The sequence below is a fragment of the Blennius ocellaris genome (assembly GCF_963422515.1).
Source record: "Blennius ocellaris genome assembly, chromosome: 3".
Taxonomy (NCBI): Eukaryota; Metazoa; Chordata; class Actinopteri; order Blenniiformes; family Blenniidae; genus Blennius; species Blennius ocellaris.
Genome location: NC_137652.1, coordinates 8334386 through 8352297, shown reverse-complemented (window position 1 = coordinate 8352297; position 17912 = coordinate 8334386). Strand labels below are relative to the sequence as shown.

The 17912-nt window shown below is 40.6% G+C and overlaps 1 protein-coding gene across 1 annotated transcript in view; it reads right to left on the bottom strand.

Annotated features, from left to right (window-relative positions):
• inpp4b (inositol polyphosphate-4-phosphatase type II B) overlaps window positions 1-17912 on the bottom strand; it is a gene marked incomplete at both ends in the record, with an annotated part of 137022 nt that overhangs the window by 46824 nt on the left and 72286 nt on the right. Inside the window, 3 exons of the mRNA XM_080521053.1 lie at window positions 6085-6232; window positions 9957-10026; window positions 13945-14056. Of these exons, the coding sequence (XP_080377179.1) occupies window positions 6085-6232; window positions 9957-10026; window positions 13945-14056 (330 nt within the window). The remainder of the gene's footprint in view (window positions 1-6084; window positions 6233-9956; window positions 10027-13944; window positions 14057-17912) is intronic.

Sequence of the window (17912 nt, the reverse complement as noted above, 5' to 3'; positions counted from 1 at the left end):
AACAAAAACCCTAAAACCATTTTTCTACTCATGGTGTCTGCATTGGATAATGGGGAGAACCTGGAGTTTTTCCCAGCTTACACCGAATGAGAGGTGGGACACACCCTGGACCTGGTAAATCACACAGAGCACATGGGTCTTAAAACAGTAGTCACCCTGAAAAAAAAAAACCCAAAACAATTAAAATGTGTTACTTCACAGTATGATGTAGGGTATCATGTAGGTAGTATGGGTAAACACAGTAGGCCTTTAGTTTAACATATATACTAAACATTTCCAAATGAGGGGGATGACAATATACCCTTTTTTTCCTTCAGCTACAAACAGCAAAACAGGCTGTATAAAAAGGTGGATCACAAATGAAACATTTTTCTCATCTACTGGCTCTTCCTTGTTCTGAACAAACTTTCAGCTTGAAAGCAGCTCCAGGCAAAGAGGCGCCACATGCTGGGCGACTCAGCCAACACACTCTGCAGGTGGTTGTAAGTAAGTTGTGCTTATGGCATAGGAAGCGAGAAAGGAAGCTTTCTGGCCAAGTAAGTATATTTCGGATTACCACGAGGAGAGAATGCACAGAGCAATATGGGCAACAGGACTGGGAATATAAAGTCAGGTCGTTTTTGAGACAAATTTTTACTATTGGAGCCTCAGCGGTGTTGAAAAACATATTAAGCTTTAAAGGGAATTAAATAACAGAGAAGCAGTTAATATACATCTTTATTTAAAATGAGCTAAGTGGACCCAGCAATAATTAAAGGCTCTTCCTCATGTAAATTAATAACATACATTTAATAGAACTTTTGAAGAAACAAAAGGAGAAAAAGACCTTGTCAACTATGGTGTGGAAATTTTAAATGATTAAGAATGAAAAAAAACAAAACAACAACAAGCCATTATATAAAGATTATGGTTGTGTTACGACAAAAATGTGGCACATTTCCCATGTCCTTCATATTTCTCTGTAGTTACCAATACATTTATTGTCCTCATTTAATCCATTCATCTTGAAGTGGCGCTTACGACCACAAATGGACTCAAACAAAGGGGGCAAAGTTCTCACAGTCTCTGATTTTAAATGCACACGTTACATAGTACTTGATGGTTGCAATCATCTTAGTCACATGTGATCTGTATGCTGAGAATATAATATACCTCTCTGGCACTTAGCACTATTGTTATAAAGTAGAGTTTATTTCGTTCCTGGTGTGGACACTGTGGTGCACGCAACATATAATGGACTCTTATTTTAACCCATGTTCACAAAGGAAGAATAAAAGGTGGCAAACTGTACTGGAAGTACTGCCACTTCATTAATTAAGAGTGTAGAAAGAGTAACTATGGGATCTAGGTCAGTAGAGGTTGATTAAACATACATGCTTACAAAAGGGACACCATCTTTAGTCTTGGCTCTAATATTCACGAGATATTTTGGAGATTTACACGTTGGATGGTGTTATAGTAGAGTGTTATAAAGATTAAATACTGTATTGTTTTAAAAATGATCTATTCAGTGATGAGAACTATTTGCTTGTTGTTTGGAGACTTTATTATTTGTCAATGTCATTCTGTTAAGTGTTTCGTGTGTTGCCGATATTAGTCACAGGGTAAATAGTTACATTGAATCTGCCTCAAAGTTGTTGGTAATTTTATTTGAAAAAGTATACCTTTGGTATGAATAGAAAAAAACATCAGTATAACAGGAATACATAACAAATAATAATTACATTTTTGAATGATGACACGTCCCGACTGAATGACAGACTTTCAAATTTTGTGTTGCTCAACAATGTTTAACCCTTCCATAGGGTAATTATTGAAACACTTGGGAACTGAAAATGTGTCTTCTTAAAACATTTAAATAATAATCTAATACAGACACCATTATATGACAATATAATAGACTGAAACTGCTTGGTGAGGGTAAAACCGATGAAAATCATTAATGTCTGACATCCTGTGGTCAGACAATTTTAGACAGATTTGAGAACAATATTTGAGAGGAACAGGCCTTTTGTGGAGATATAAAAGGTGTTCTTAGTCGAGTTCAGCATCCCAGAGTCCCACCTGGTGAAATGGTCACCTTAAAGGGGCCATTTGGTTGCGATTTGAAACCTTTCTTGACAGCTCAATGGACAAACCAAGAGCTGTTTGCAAATTGTGTAAAGGAGTTAAAACACAACATGACATTTGAATCATTCATAATGGTTTTAAAATGTCAAATCATTTCTATTTTAATTAACTGGACACTGTAGTTTATGACTTTGTTGGAGGGGTAGGGTGTGCGCTGTTAATGGATTTCATTCTCAAATGAAGGTGTCAGGGAATTTCAGGTGGAGCCAAACACAGACTCAGGAAGTTCAGTAAAATTGAAGTAGTAAAATAGTTCATTGAAACTAAGTCCAGGGAACACGAGGAAAACACAGGGACACAGGAGCGACACGTAGACAAAGAGCACATGATGACAAGCGGCAAGACATGTTGACAAGATGAACCGACAAGGAGCAACAGAGGGAGGGGGGTTTAAATACACAGGGAAAGGGTGGACACAGGTGGAACTCGTAATGAAGGGAGCACACAGAGTGAGAAGATCATAGGTTGATTGGAAACACGAGGTGAGACACACGGGCAGACACAGAGACCTGCCAGAAGTTTACTGAATGAATGCTATCTGTTGTTATTGGAGGATTTTCAGTAAAGCACTAAGATCCGGAGGAAACCAGACACTATTAGGATTATTTCACTGAAACAATTTATATTCACGTTATTTTGTACTCTGTAGAGACTGAGAGTGATGATCAAATATTGCAAAATGACAGAATTTTAAAGTTGAAAAATGTAATTAATCACAACTCATTGACCAAAACGGTGCAATGATATAAAAACTAAGACTTTAATAGCTAAATAGCTCGATAAATTAATTATCAATTTGCTCTAAACTCATAGGCAGAGGGAGGTGTTGAGGAGTTTTTAACTACCTGAAAGTTTTTTAAACAGTAAATTATGTAATCAGTTATAGTTTTCAAACGAGTTTCATCCTGATTGTTCTCCTTCAGTAGAGTCAGTCTGTACTGATTTTTGCCAGGCTTGGGTTGAATTAAGAACAAATTTGGTTCAAAAGTGGCCATCTGTATCCTGGCATGCACCAAACAAGCCAATCAAACCCTTCTGAACAGCAGGTCTCAGTCGCCTTCCCAACAGTCTCTGCTTAAGTTTATCTGAAGTGTAAATGAAACAGAGCAAAGATTGAAACGAACAGGCATTGGAACCAATATGTCATTGTCTTTGCTGATATTGGAGAGGAATTCCAGCCACTTTCTTTGTAATCGACACATTTTTAAGACTAATCTGATCCTCGAGGCTAGTGGTTATCAACTCCTGTTTTTTTGTTGTTGTTTTTTTGGGGGGGGGGATTCCTCCAGAATGACGTTAAAAAACATGCTGCAGACCCCCTCACCGATCACTCTCTTGCTTCCTTCTGATCCCTGGCACCCCTTATCAGAGTCCCACGACAAAAGTTAGGAATCAGTGTTCAAGGCAGTGACACCACCACTTTCACAATAATCCCACATGTGGATTCAGGCTTATCAGCGTAGAAGTCTTGTTTGCTTTAAATGAGGAATTAAATAGTATTAGGAATTAGGGTTGTGCCCAATTTGGTCCATTGTTAGAATTGCTTTCTCTGTTAGGACATGCTAGTGGCTCCCAGGATTCGACACCTTCGAACAACCTCCCCTTCATCAAAAGCCTTTGGAAAGATTCAAACTTCTCTTCAAACAGTCATCTTGGTCTGTGAACACCGGGAGGAGCTGCATCCCAGCAGCTCCACTGTAGCCAAGTCTGCTAACAGCTCACACCAAGAGGCTTGCAACCAAAGGCCTCAACTGCTCAACCCCTCTTCTGACACGACCACAAGGGTCAGAGCTTCTCCAGATCCAGAGACCAGTACCCAGCATCTGATCGCTCATCAACCAGGGAAGACCAACCAGTTTCTCCAGGACAAGACCGGGGAAACAACACCTCACAGAACCTCTTTGTGCTTTTTCCTCAACAAGCAGGAAAAGCCATCACAGACCTGAGTGACCAGCTCATCCGGCCTTGACAATGGAACAACCAGGATGCTGCAAAGAAAGACTGCTCAGAAAAAAAGAACTCAATGAGAAAAAGGAAGATCAAAAAGCATTTGCTAAAGATAAAATTAATAATTTTTAAAAACATGTGTGCCCAGTGTGGGATAAAAAAAGAACGGCTGTTGGATTTTTAATAATTTATTTTGAGAGACACTAAAAGGACAAAAGTCAAATAGAGTAATGAGTCACTAATGTCTCAGCCAGAGTGAAACAGCACAAAAAGAATAGACAGTCACATAGACACCTTTATTCTGTGGTGTGCTATTGTACCCTGTTAATCACACACAGTTTTGTGTCTGAGGTCAATAAAACAGGGGTGAAAAGGTTAAAATTAAAGAAATGTTTCTCTCACACTCCAGTCAGGTGGCTCCTGGAAAAATGTCCAATAAGCACAGTAATTAATACGAATACTAAATGCATGAAGCAAGGTGAAACAAAGAAGGTTAGAATGCCAACTGACAGATCTCACCACGTAAACACAACACTTGTTAATTAACAAACATTATATTTGTATTATTATAAATGAGAAACCGGACGGCGCTTAATGAATGAGGTTTTATCTACACCCACACACTTTATTCCACATGCATTCATTATCTTGATACAAATGCATGCACGCACGCACACACGCACGCACAAGCTTCGCTGCGGGGAAGGGAAGAATCCACCACCTCTGTGTTCTCAGACTTAGATTGGAACATGAGTGTGAACATCAAAGCTAACAAATGAAGAAATATCTCAGGTTATCACACGGTGGTAAAGCAAACTCAGCTACCAACCATCGGCTGCTGGCACTAATAACTTTGCAGCAGTAACTGAATCATTAAAGACTCTTGAGCTCGCACCACTGTGAGCTTGGCTGACAGAATGGGCTAAATGGAGAGGCACCGTGGAGAAAGACAACATTTAAAGAGGATTAAAGGAGAGGTGCTTAAATGACTGAGCTGGAGATATAGTACATATGCCTGCTCATATAAACAAACATAGCATATGGTAGTCATGGTTTGGAGCCTGCTGAGTGCTTATGAGCTGCAGTGTACAGATAAGACATTTAATAAATATTCCATGATTGTCTTCCATATTTAGTTGTGATTCAAATTAGCAGCTTGTGTTCTATTTAGAAATGGAGTGGGGTGAGACGTGCAGGAGAGGGAGGAAGGACCCCTGGTCTGGTCTGAGAAACAAATGGATTCCAGTGCATCTGTTTGACAGGTAAACTGATGACAGTGCTGGCACGGTCAGTCGGTCAATAATGGCTCTGCGACACTGTCTGTGCCTGCTGGAGGGAATGATTGTAGGTGTGCATGCACTTCTATCTGTGTGTGTGTGCGTGTGTGTGTGTGTGTGTGTGTGTGTGTGTGTGTGTGTGTGTGTGTGTGTGTGTGTGTGTGTGTGTGTGTGTGCGTGTGTTCTCTTTTCTTTAATTGCATTTTCTTATATTAAAGAGAGCATAAAGAATCCCTGTTGCTGCATGTGTGTGATTATGTCTGTGTGTGTATGTGTGTGTGTGTTATAAATGAGAAGGGGTTGCCAGGGACAACCAGCCAGTTGAAGAATGATCTGGTTTGACAAACACTGGTCAAGCCGGAGGGCATGGACTCTTTGATCTACTTAGGGCTGCATAGTCAGACACTGATGAAACATCACCTCTCAGTCATTGCCTCAACCTGGCACTGTTCTCACTCGGCATAACCAGGACTTATATTTTAGTTTTTTTGGCTATCCTTCTAGGTGTTCAAACATCTCTGCGTCACCATTTTCTTGTTTGAGGTCAATATTTGAGATGGAGTTGTTTGTAGCATAGTAAGCCGAGTGGGTAGGTTTTAACTTCTGAGAGGAGGCCATATTGAAACAGGTTGTTCACCAGTGGCTCATTGGTTTCAACAGGAAACTAACTCAATAAAGCATTTGGCAGTCAAACCCACAAGATCAACAGCAGGATTTACGAGTGTCCTACCTGTTCATGTCTTCCTGCATGTACAGCGAGAGCAGCTGCTTGGGGATGCTGAACGACAACGTGCACTCCTCCATTTGTTCCCGCACCAGCATCCACTTGCTGTCCACTGTCTGAAATCTGTACACCTTGCATACTGGGTTCCTGAACACTGCAAGAGGGACACAAAGGGGACGCAAATCAGGAATGAAAGTGTAATGAATTGGAGAGACAAATTCTGATGATAATTCATCTTAAATGTATTTTTCAAAATGAGAACAGAATGAACCAGCCCTGAAAGCTTCCTACCTCAAGGACGCCATAGAATGATAGAAAGTCTTCCTCAGTGGTATGAGGTATGAAGCACAAATTAAATTCTATAATCAATAATTGTGTCTGCCGTAGATAAGACATTTTTCATCTTGGGAGGCCGACTTGCTCTCTTCCTCTGTTTACTCCAGTGGCAGAAAAGCATACTCAAATGAAACCAAAATACAGAGACCATGTCCTGTTGGTCTTCAACTTATTATTTCATCCATTTCCATTTTAATTGCTTATTTATGGCACAACAGTGGGACATAGTCCGTTAAATCATTTCAAAACTTTGCTTTCAATCTCCACCGTCCAACTCTCCCATTAGAAGCGATTCATATTCAGCCCCATCTCCTTGAGTTTTGCAGAGAGCGGCTAATAGCAGCAATCGAAAGCTGGAAAGGAAAAACAGCCCTAATGCTCTTATCTGCATGCTGGCAGCAGAGGGCATGAAGGCTGTGAGCTTTAAACAGTGTTAACCACCCCTTTTGGTTTTCAGAGCTGCAGTCAGAAAGTTGCTCAATAAGTTGGAGCTGAAGCACCCGGGGTGAAATGCTGACAATAAGCTGTGGGTAGTCAAACAGGCATGGCAGGGAGATGTTTTTTTTTTTTTTTTTTGTGGTTATTTTTGCTTGATTCAATAGTGCGACCCTTGCTTCTCCTCCTTCTGACTGCCAAGAGAACAAGACCTTTCCACTTTGCTGTAACAAAGTTTAAATCTAAATTGTCCTCTTTTCAAAGATGTTTCTGAGTCATTAATTCTGCGACTTCCACTTGATTTGCCTTCCGGTGTTAAAGTTAAATGATGCCCTTCGGGGCTGACAGGTTCAAGAAGACACATGAGAGACTGCATAGAAAGAGCATTCATTTAACTCCAATGTCATGTCTAAGATCTCGTTGGTTTGAAAAGCATTTCCATAAAAAGAAAAAAAACAAAACAAAAATGACAATATCATTTAATGAATAGATTGAATAAACAAAATAGAAAATTATTTCAATTTATTTAGACACAATGCATCAATACAATAGTCCAACAAGGCAGAAATCTAGTGTCCCTCACCCATTAGCCACCATTTGGCGTTATTACATTATTACAATCCTAAACAAAAATCTATTGTCTTCTTATCATTAACAAATCCCCTGAAATCACTAAATCCAATGACAAAATGTTTCTCATAATTACTGCATGTGTTAATTATCCTTTATCATCATTTGATCACAAATATACTCTATATACAGTTATATATTGTTTGTATTTAAAAAATAAAACATGACATCAATGTGTTTAATCACATTTAAGTATAACTGGCAATTATTCATATAGCACATTTAACACAACAACAAGGTTTACCAGAGTAAAAGCAGTGCCAAAATATTATAGCGCTCAATTAGTGTAAAAAGTACATATGTGTCTTGAGTCGGTTCTAATGGAAAGAAGCAAATGATTCCGGAAAAGGCATGATCACCTCTATTTCTTAGTTTGGATCCTGGAACATCAAGGACCGTCTGATTTGCTGATCTCAATGATAAAACAGGAGTATAAACGTGTATAAGATCAGATAAATAAGACAGTGCCAACCCATTTAATACCTTAAAGACCAATAATTAAATCTTTAAAACAATTCTAAAAGAGACAGGAAGCCAGTGAAGTGAGGCTAAAACTGGGGGGATGTGCACTCATTTCTTTGTCCTTGTTAAAAGTTGGGCAGCAACATTTTGTTCGAGCTGGAGCCGACGGAGAGACGTCTGGTCAAGGCCAACGTCGAGGGAATTGCAGTCGCCCAGTCTTGTTATAATGAAGGCATGAATGGCTCTCTCGAAGTTGTTGAGAGGGAGAAAGGACTTTACTTTGGCCAATAGCCTCAACTGGAAGGAACCAGTCTTTAAAACAGAATTGATTTCTTTGTCAAGTTTAAAACCACTATCAAGAATCACCCACAGATGTTTTTGAAAAGGGTGGATTACAGTATGATTTGCAGAGGGCCAAGTGCAGTCAACTAGTGGATCTCAGTTTTTGATTCATTGAGACACAGAAAAATAATTTCCAGCCAAGATTTTAGATCCTCTAAACAATTGATGGACCTGCATAGTGGGATGGGATGTATTCCCCACCAACCCATCCTGCATATTTGAGGCTCTTCCTCTCAGTTTGTTGTTGATTCTGGTAATACAAATGCAAAAAACATGCCCATGGAGATCATCGAGACAATCTTTAGAAAAACAACTTCAATATAGAATAGGCAGGCTTATTATCATTTCTCAGTGCTTCTGAAGATCACACTGACATTAATGATGATTAAGGTGAACACCAGTCTGAGAAGACCCCCTGAAAAGACACATAATTGCATTTAAATGTAATGGCATATTCAGATATTGTTGGCATGGGGATGAAAGAAAGTGAAACGGATGACAGAAATAAACGGGGGAGCAAGGGACACATGGAGGGAAAGGGTTGAAGACACAGCTTTAATCGAAAGAGCGACAGTTACTGACTTCCACCTCCAACAGAGAAGCGGATTAACCCCTGAACTCCCCCCTGCCTCCGCGCTAATCTGACGACCAATCAGACGCCTCTGTTTTCCTTCCTGACACCTCTTAAGAAAATGACTACCCGTGGCACGCTGCATATGGGCCTGCTATCTCCCGGCTCTCGGCATGCTCATTCTGAAAGGTAATAAAAGTAGAAGACTAAATTGCATTACTCAATCTGGTGGTATCTGCAGGGAGGGTATTGTTTTGACAGGCTGCAGATGTGCACCTGCAAACATGGCTGCAGTTCGCTAGTTATTCACAGTCGAAACAGTAAGCGACAATGACGGTGCGGGACTGCTGGGGAGTTCAGGGAGGTAGCGGGAATCTGAATAAACGTGTACACGGAGTAAACTGATCTGAAAAAAGGACAGTCGTTCGCTCAAGTTTCCAGTGAACAATGGCTGTGAAGTTCATCGCGGCATGAGTTGTGACCTTTCCAAGCCCGCGCTTTCTCTGTCTATATCTTTTATTTTCTCTGCACAGTTGTCTCTTTCTTCAACACAGACAGGGAGCTTTCTGTGTTTCCACAAATTAGTGTCAAACAGCTATGTGGCATCTTTCGCTCGTCTTTAGTGTTCAAAGCCGCTTTGCCCTATTGTTTGAATTATTTCATTTTGCTCCCTGTCTCCCGACAAACACACACTCTTCTATTAACTCCCAGCAGCAACCATCTTAATTCTTTAATCAAATAAGTTACCTCTGAGATTTTTCTAATCTTAATAATGAAAGGTTATTCAAGGGCACTTTAATGTTAATTAGATGCAGAAGAGAAAATGGGGGCTTTAACAAAGATGTTACAGGATGTTAACTACCGCACTATGCTAAATGCATTGCATTACACTCTAGAGAGAAATTACTCAATTTTTAGCTTCCCTTTGAAGCAATTACATGGTAAGTTGGAGCAATTTTCCCCCCCCCCGAGGCTAAAAAAAGTAACTGACAGATGAAATGTAGAGAAGTACAAAGAAAGGCAAATTAGAGGGCATTATTTTATTCCCACATTATTCTGTAATAAATGGTGAAATAACAGGTGTTCAGGGTGTGAATCATACCTGGTCCTGTCAGGGGGCTATTTTCTCTTCCAATGCAGGAATGGTGTGCAGATTCACAAACCAAGGGACACTGCAAGAGGGAAAGAAACAAGAGTGAGATGGTTTTCTCTTTAAAAAAACAACTTTTTTCCGAGAAGCAGCTTTTATCATGACAGTTATCTTTGACCACACATGCATGCAGCATGATATCAATGTTTTATTCCACAGCGTCAGCGATTGAGATGCAGAATAGGTCTGAAATACCTTTATCGATCAGAAACATGAAACAGTAAATATTCTCAATATAATATGTGAATCGCATCCATTATGTGGTTCATTTTTAGAGTTTGCATGACAAAAGTGCTGCTGTTTTGAGAAACGGGCATGGTGGCATGTCACATTTAAAGAACAAGACTTATATGGAAGCACACAGAGGAAACAAGTGCTGATGCAATGCTTTCTTTTATGCTCACAACTCCAAGCGTGACGCTCTCCTGTCTCTACTGCAATCAGTGAGGCCGCAGCATCAGCTGAAGGAAAACGCTTGCTGTGACTCACCCGCCAAGTAGTGGGTTAGTAATGTATCACCCTGAATGCTTCATCACTCCACATAACACACCATATGATATTCTTCATTGCATTAGTAATAATTGCCTTAATAAAGACTATGAATACATGTTTTTAGACACGGACACATGCATCTGAAAAAGGGTATTTCTATAATCATTACACAAAATTAAAATGTAAACATTTGGACAGTGGTGTAGTGGTGAGCACTCTCGCTTCATAGAAAAGCTGTTGAAGTCTTTACTGTGGAAAATCTGCGCGTTCACCTTGTTCATTCTTTTTCCTGAACACCTGTTTTATCTGACAAATCAAAAATATTTGTCTGGAGGTAAATGGTGATGCTAAACCGTCCGTAGGATGGGAATGTGCACCTGTGTGTATCCTGCCTTTGCTCTTAGTCCAGCCGACTCTCCACTATGTTGGAAAAAGCAGTGGGGATAGAAAGCAAGCGGCAAAGATGCATGAAGAGTCATGCAGGTGATTTTAACTACCTTGTCCAATGTGGTACATTAACTATTCCCGCGCTCACTTAGGGTTTCAGCAAATGTTAAATCACGCACTTTTTAATTTGAGAGAAATAAAGACAAAATCAACATTCTCATGTCTTGCGAACTGAAACAAGACTTTTTGCAATTTTGACTTTATCATCTGTGTTCAGCTGACGTTAGCTTGTGCATCAGTTAAAAGCTCTGTTCCCAACCGAGTCTAATATTTCCAGCTGACTTGTGTTAAAAGCAAAATTGTGTAAACTTGTCCTAAAGTTGTTCTCTTGGCACTGTATAAATGCAAAAATCCCACAAAATTACATATTTAGAAGGGGGAATAAAATCTCTGAAAGTCTTTAAGTGCATTAGAGTGAAACTCTGTGTACAGCAGTGAATAAGCGTCAAATGCATTAGAAACAACAACAATAGAAAAGATTTGTGCACTAACTGGTAAGTCTAAACTGTCAGTAGGTGTGATTCTTTTTGACTGTACTCTGTTTGCCCTGTGATGAACTGGTGATCTGTCCAGGGTGTATCACTCTGGGATTCGCTCCAGCACGCTGTGACCTTGGATTAGATAAAACTACAGAGACTATGAAACAACAACAAATTTAAAAAAAAAAGGTTAAAAAGCAAAATTTCATTGGCTGTGGTCTGGAAATGCACTTTTAAATGAAGGCTAAACATTGGTAACTGACAGTCAGTACCCAGACTTCGAGGTCACTATGTAAATGTTAACACATTCTTGTATTTTTTTAGGTTATGGATTTGGATTCTATTTACAGTGTATAGCACTTTTCCACCTAAAGCACTTTACACTATTCACCCATTCACACCCACACATTCATACACCAATGGAGGAGGCTGCCACACACGCTCAGTCCATCCTTTGGGAGCAAGTTGGGATTTAATGCTCAAGGACACCTCGACATGTGGAGATGGGGACTCTAACCTGCAGCATTCTGAATGAGAGACGACCGCTCTCGCAACTATCAGTCCCAAGAGAATAAGAAAGCCTTTTCAACCAGATTTACTCTGCAATGAAAGATTTAACTTAAAATAAAAATCCCATTTATACAGTACCCCATTACCACAAGTGATATACCCTTATTGGTAGAGTTGCTCGGTGGGAATTTGGCCCCATTGATATTGACAGTGACATTTTTGTGGCCCCCAATGATCAATCTGCTCATCCTTCATGTATGTGAAAATAAGAAAACATGAAATGGATACACGAGAGTTTGGAATAGATACATGAGAGATCTGTCGTCATAGCTTAGTAGGAAAAAGCAAACAAAAGTGTATATAAAATTAGTGTTTACGTTGATGGTAACTTTTAATGACTTGGTGGGATAACCACCTCACTTAAAATATTCATATATAAATTGGACATCAACTAAACTCTTGTCTGCACACGCACGTGCGTATGCACGCTTTGTTTGTTTGAAAGAAGAGGCGAAATCCATATTTGGCATTTAGAAATTTTAAAAAGGCCTAAAGATAAAAGTATTAACAATAAGCCAGGAGGCACTGCTGTAAAAAGAGCCCCAATGTAATAGGAGGCAGCAGACGGCGTGTGTTCAATGGCCCTTTGATGACTAAAATAAGGAGAGGGAACAGATCAAAGGTGATTGGAGCCGCTTTCTTGTATCAGCTGACTGTTTTAACAGGGTTGGGGAGGCGAGGTGAATGTGCTGCAGCCACACAAGCAATGACAGGAAATGATCAAACATGGACCTCCAACACCCAAAACAGACACACAATTGCAGAAATATCTCAAATCTAGGAAGTCAGGCACGGACACGACTCAGACAAGTTGACCAAGAATTATGCCACTAGTCTTAAGTGAGCCTTTCCCTTCCTTCTTTCCTCCCCTCATCATGTAGAGGAGAAAGTGCATGCATGCGCACACGCACACACAAGGGGAAATGTGCTGAGACAACGTTTGTGCGCACATGCACACGCAAGCCCACACAGTCACGAACACACACGCACACACACACACACACACACACACACACACACACACACACACACACACACACACACACACACACACACACACACACACACACACACACACACACACACACACACACACACACACACACACACACACACACACACACACACACACACACACACACACACTCATCAAAGCAGCATGGGCAGATTTTCAGTGACACTCCGGAGCCTAGCAGGGAACCTCCCTGCACCAGCAACACGGGCAGGCAGAACCGAAAGCCAGTCAGCCATGTAGAAGCCCTTGGACAATTATATAAGACAGTGATTCACATACATTCATACATACACGAACAAATGCACACATGCACAAAAAGAAAACAACGTGGTACTACAAACTACAAATCTCCATCTTGCAAAGCTATGCTAAAAAATAATTTCTCTGTGGCACTTAACATATGAAAAAATATCACAAAAGCTGCACTACAGCAAACACAGACATTAAAAAAGCCTTTCTTTAGGAGGAATGTATAGAAAATTCAGCGAAATCAAGAGTACATACAACTTCATTTCTGGTGTGGTGGCATCCCATTTGAAGGACACAATCTTCAGCTGATTGCAAAAGTCTGAACTCCCTGCTCCCTTTTTCTTCCTTGATTATGGGAGCAACTTCAGAGCCCGGTTGGCTGTATGTACTAAAGGAGATTAGTGTGGAGGAGGGTGGCGGCAAATGCGGCAACAGAGATGCATCCAGGGAAATATTTTGGTTAAATAAAAACATGTTTCATTACAAATCTTTTCTGGATTGACACAGACTTGTACTCGTGGACAGAGATTTTCTGCGTACACAAATCCTGCAAATCCCAATTAGGGTTTTCTAAAGTTTGCTTAAGCTTCTTGGAGGAGTTGAACGGTGCCGGTCTAATTATAGCATTATCAGAGAGCATGTGGTGCACAGAGACTTCTGCTCCATCCACTGATAATGTTATTTGTACCTTCTGTGATGGTATGTCGGTGGTAATGTGGTCTACGTCAACCTCCTCCATCTCCCCCATCTTCAGTCGACTCACCACGATTGTTCCTGCTACACACACACCGTCAGATGACCTGGAGGAAGACAGGAAGAGAGAGAGATTTGGTGCATTAGCAGAAGTAGCCTTTACATTTAATCTGGTAAATAGAGAGTCTGCTTTGTATACTGAGCTCTTCGTGCAGCTACTACCACTCTACAGGCTTCAGAAACAGTAATCTTTATGTTTTGCCCCCCAACTTTTTAAGACTAGCAAGCTTATTTCTAGCCTCAAATAGGTTGTGATGTTATGAAGCTGTTTGAGTAAAGAGAGGAATCAGGACATGGATGCTCACACCGCCGTAATTTCTTCCCAAGATAGATTCCTAAGGGGAGCTTGCATGCAGTGTGAAGCAAAGTGTACACATCTACACACAGAGGGACAGAGGGAAGTTGATGGGGTTGAAGAAAGGCACATTTCATCGAACTGTCTCTAATAACCCAGGCTGTGTGCCCGGACAAAGACCAAATTGATACTCGAGTTTTCATATGAAGGAGCCTGACCAATCACTTTCCCAATCATGGAGCCATGATTAAGGAGCTGATAGAAAATCTATAGTATTGGCAGCAAGACAGACGTTCCTAAATGAAGAAAAATGGTCCCTGGGCGTCGCTGAAGCAAGTCTGATCACCTTAACAGACCCATCCCTAATGTGCTCAGTTCCACTCCAGCTGGAGAAAATATTGGATGCTGTGTGCCAAGCCAATAGTCTGGGGAGACGGCGGGGGAAAGATGACACACCCCTGCCTGAGGAAAAGAAACTGCGAGGATGGTGATAGAAGCAGAAAGGATGCTTTCAAGGCCAATTCATCTTGATCAGATGTGAGCAGGAAAAAACGTAAACGCACCCCGGAGAAAAGAGGAAAAGGAAGGGAGAGACGGTGAGGAGAGACAGCATGCTATGCGAATAAACCGAGGAGTGGAGGACTGGGAGCATACAGAGGGATACGAAGAGAGGAGTGTGTCTGTATTGAGACGTCGGGAGGTTCAGTTAACACTTAATGTCTTACAGCAGTCCCCAAGAAAAGAAAATAACATTGGCTGGTTTATAAATCTAATCATTGTCCCTTGCCAGACACCTGTCTCAGCATTCATTCCTCCGCTCATCTTCCCTTTTCCTCCCATTCCGCATCACGCCCCTCACCCCCGCCGCTCACCCCTTCGGTGTGCAACAGACGACTGAAGCACGGTGAGAGAAAGTCACCCTGACTTTGAACAAACAGTATGTACCGACAGTGGCCCGCACATAATCGAGGAAATGGAGATTAACATGCATCACATTCAGTGATAGTCTCCCAAGCAAACCACGGGGGTTACAGTGGCCCTCTACTCTTTAGATTGCTCTGCCACAATCCACTAATGAAACCCTCCATTTAAACTGACATGAGACTTTGCTTTAAGATAACTGACTTACAGCAGGCCTTTGAGGGATATATATTCTGATTTTTCTCTTTGATTTGCTGCCAAACATAAACTCAGCACCTGCTTATAAGTCCTTATATAAGTGAAGAAAGGACCTCTTTTGAGGGCCATTGAAAGGGATCGAGATAATTTAATTAAGCTCTATCGCTGCATTGGAGATTTACAGTTCAACTTCAGACTGCGACAGCAGTAACACTGCAGACTCTTTTAGCAAACACACTAACTGACCTCAAATTAACTTTGAAGGTTTTTGATGGGAGCTGTAGTTAAAAAAACAAAAAAATAAACGACCCCATCTCCTCTCTCTCTCTCCCCCCCCACATCCCCTCCTCCTCTACCTCTCTTTCCGTCTGTTGAAGCTGGCATCGAAACAAATCTGCAGCTTGTTCTTTGCCTGCAAGCCCAACAATTTTTTTTTAAAAATCTAATTGGCCCCGGATCTCTTTTATGGCAACGCTTAATCAGACGGCTTTGTTCAAGTGACAAGAATAATGTGCTTTAAATGTCTTCTGTGAATTTGGAAAGATTTAAAAATAATTAGTTCACAGTGAAGCGCCTCACAATTAGGAGTTATTTTCTTAAAAGTATTTGTTGCAGTTTACAAACACATTTTCAAGCAGCATACTGTGTGTGCGCGTCTCTTGAGGAGTTGCCGCATCATAATTTTTAAGCTCTGACCCTGTGAATGGTCAATAAAAGCCTTGTAATTCAAATACCCTTTTGGTACTGTTTGCATTGACCCTTAAAAGAAGAGGAGCAAAGAGCGATGACATTTGTCACATCTTGTTCTTATCTCAACAGCAATCATTTTCAACATTGATATTTGTAATCTATAAAACCCTAAAAAAGCTAGTTAAACAATTGTGCATTCAAATGGGCAGCACCCCCATGGTTCACAGTTTGTAGAGATGGATGCTTGCAATTGGATCTTTTAGACAAAGTTGTGCAGTGAAGCAGAAATCTGAGTGAGAATTTGTGTTCTTGGTTTTCCACCGTAGGATAACTACTGTTATCTTTTTTTTCTCCTGTTATTATAAATACCATAATTACTACTGTTATTTGCACCATTGGTGCTTAAGTGACCTATGTTGAAGGTTACGATTTGCAATTTTTTGGGGTGGAATTAAATGAACAGACGAGCCCATGCTGCAAACCGGTGTCTGGTGCAAAAAGTGGAAGCAAATACAGATCACGTGTTTCCTGTTTTCCCTTGGAATGTAACCTGATATCAACTTTTTGTCATTGCTCTGAGGTGAGTGAAACTGTGCAGTAAAGGTCTCTGTATAAGTTTGAAAACAATACCGTGAAACCTTTTCAATGGAAATCAAAGAGACAGACGAATACAGACAGCTAGAAGAGTAAAAGTGACCAGGCAGATGCTCCGGTTCTGACGTTCTGGGAATCCAAAGCAGAAAAGATTTAGCGAGTGATGCCAAGGGAAAGGAAATTGCACTTAATTTTCAAAAGGTCTGTATATACCAGCCTGTGGGTGAGTAAAGTTCATAAAAATTTACTTCAAAGGGGCAATACTTCAGTGTTCATTCAGCTCTTTCCTCTGTGGGAAACAACACAGAGGAAAACACCTGAAAGCCCTCGAAAAGAAGCCAAACACCACCGGCTTTTCTCTCCGAGAGGGCTTTTGCTTTGCCTGCAAAAAACTAAAAACTAAAAATATCCAACATAACCTGGAAAAAAAAAAAGAAAATTCTGCTTGGTGCTCTGGCTTTAGCTAACAAAAAGACTTGTTTTAAGAGTCGGTCAGGATAACCTGACTGCACAGATTATTTCCAGTCGAATGCGAATAGACAATGAGTACTAATTACTGGGATTCTACACAGGCAGAAACAATATTCCAGCCGAATATGTAGTTAGCTGTGGATGGGATTCTTGACCTATATAACTGGACGGGTGTACTAAATATAGCTCTGGCTCGTTTTCACCGAGGACAGATGTTAGGACAAGGGACAGTAATAATATGGGATGCCTGCTTTGGAACTGATACTGCTGGTGCTGCTTTTCATTGGGGATGACTGGGAGCAACACGTGACTCGGCAGTGAGCTCACATTTCTTAACAGGAAAAACAATCCCATAAAAAGGGCTACATAGCATAGCGTTCACAGAGCAGACAAGAAATACCAGGAGGCACTATGCTGAGTGTCCGCTCTCTGGCTAGGCTTTACCACTCCATTGACAAAAAAGAACCAGCAAGGTCTCCACTTGATCAAAGAGAGCTTCACAAACAATATATATTTAGTGTGAACAAAATGTATCTTCAGTACAGGATCAAAAATAAATGTGTTCAGCATTAAAGTGGAATTTAGTGGCAAGTTCAGCATTATTTTTTATGCCTGAAAGGTTGAGCAAGCGTCACATTTTCAATCAAACCATTCTGATTTCACTGTAATGCATCAGTGTAATCAATGTGATCAACATGTAAATTTATGCAACATGAAAAAAAAGATGTGTTTGT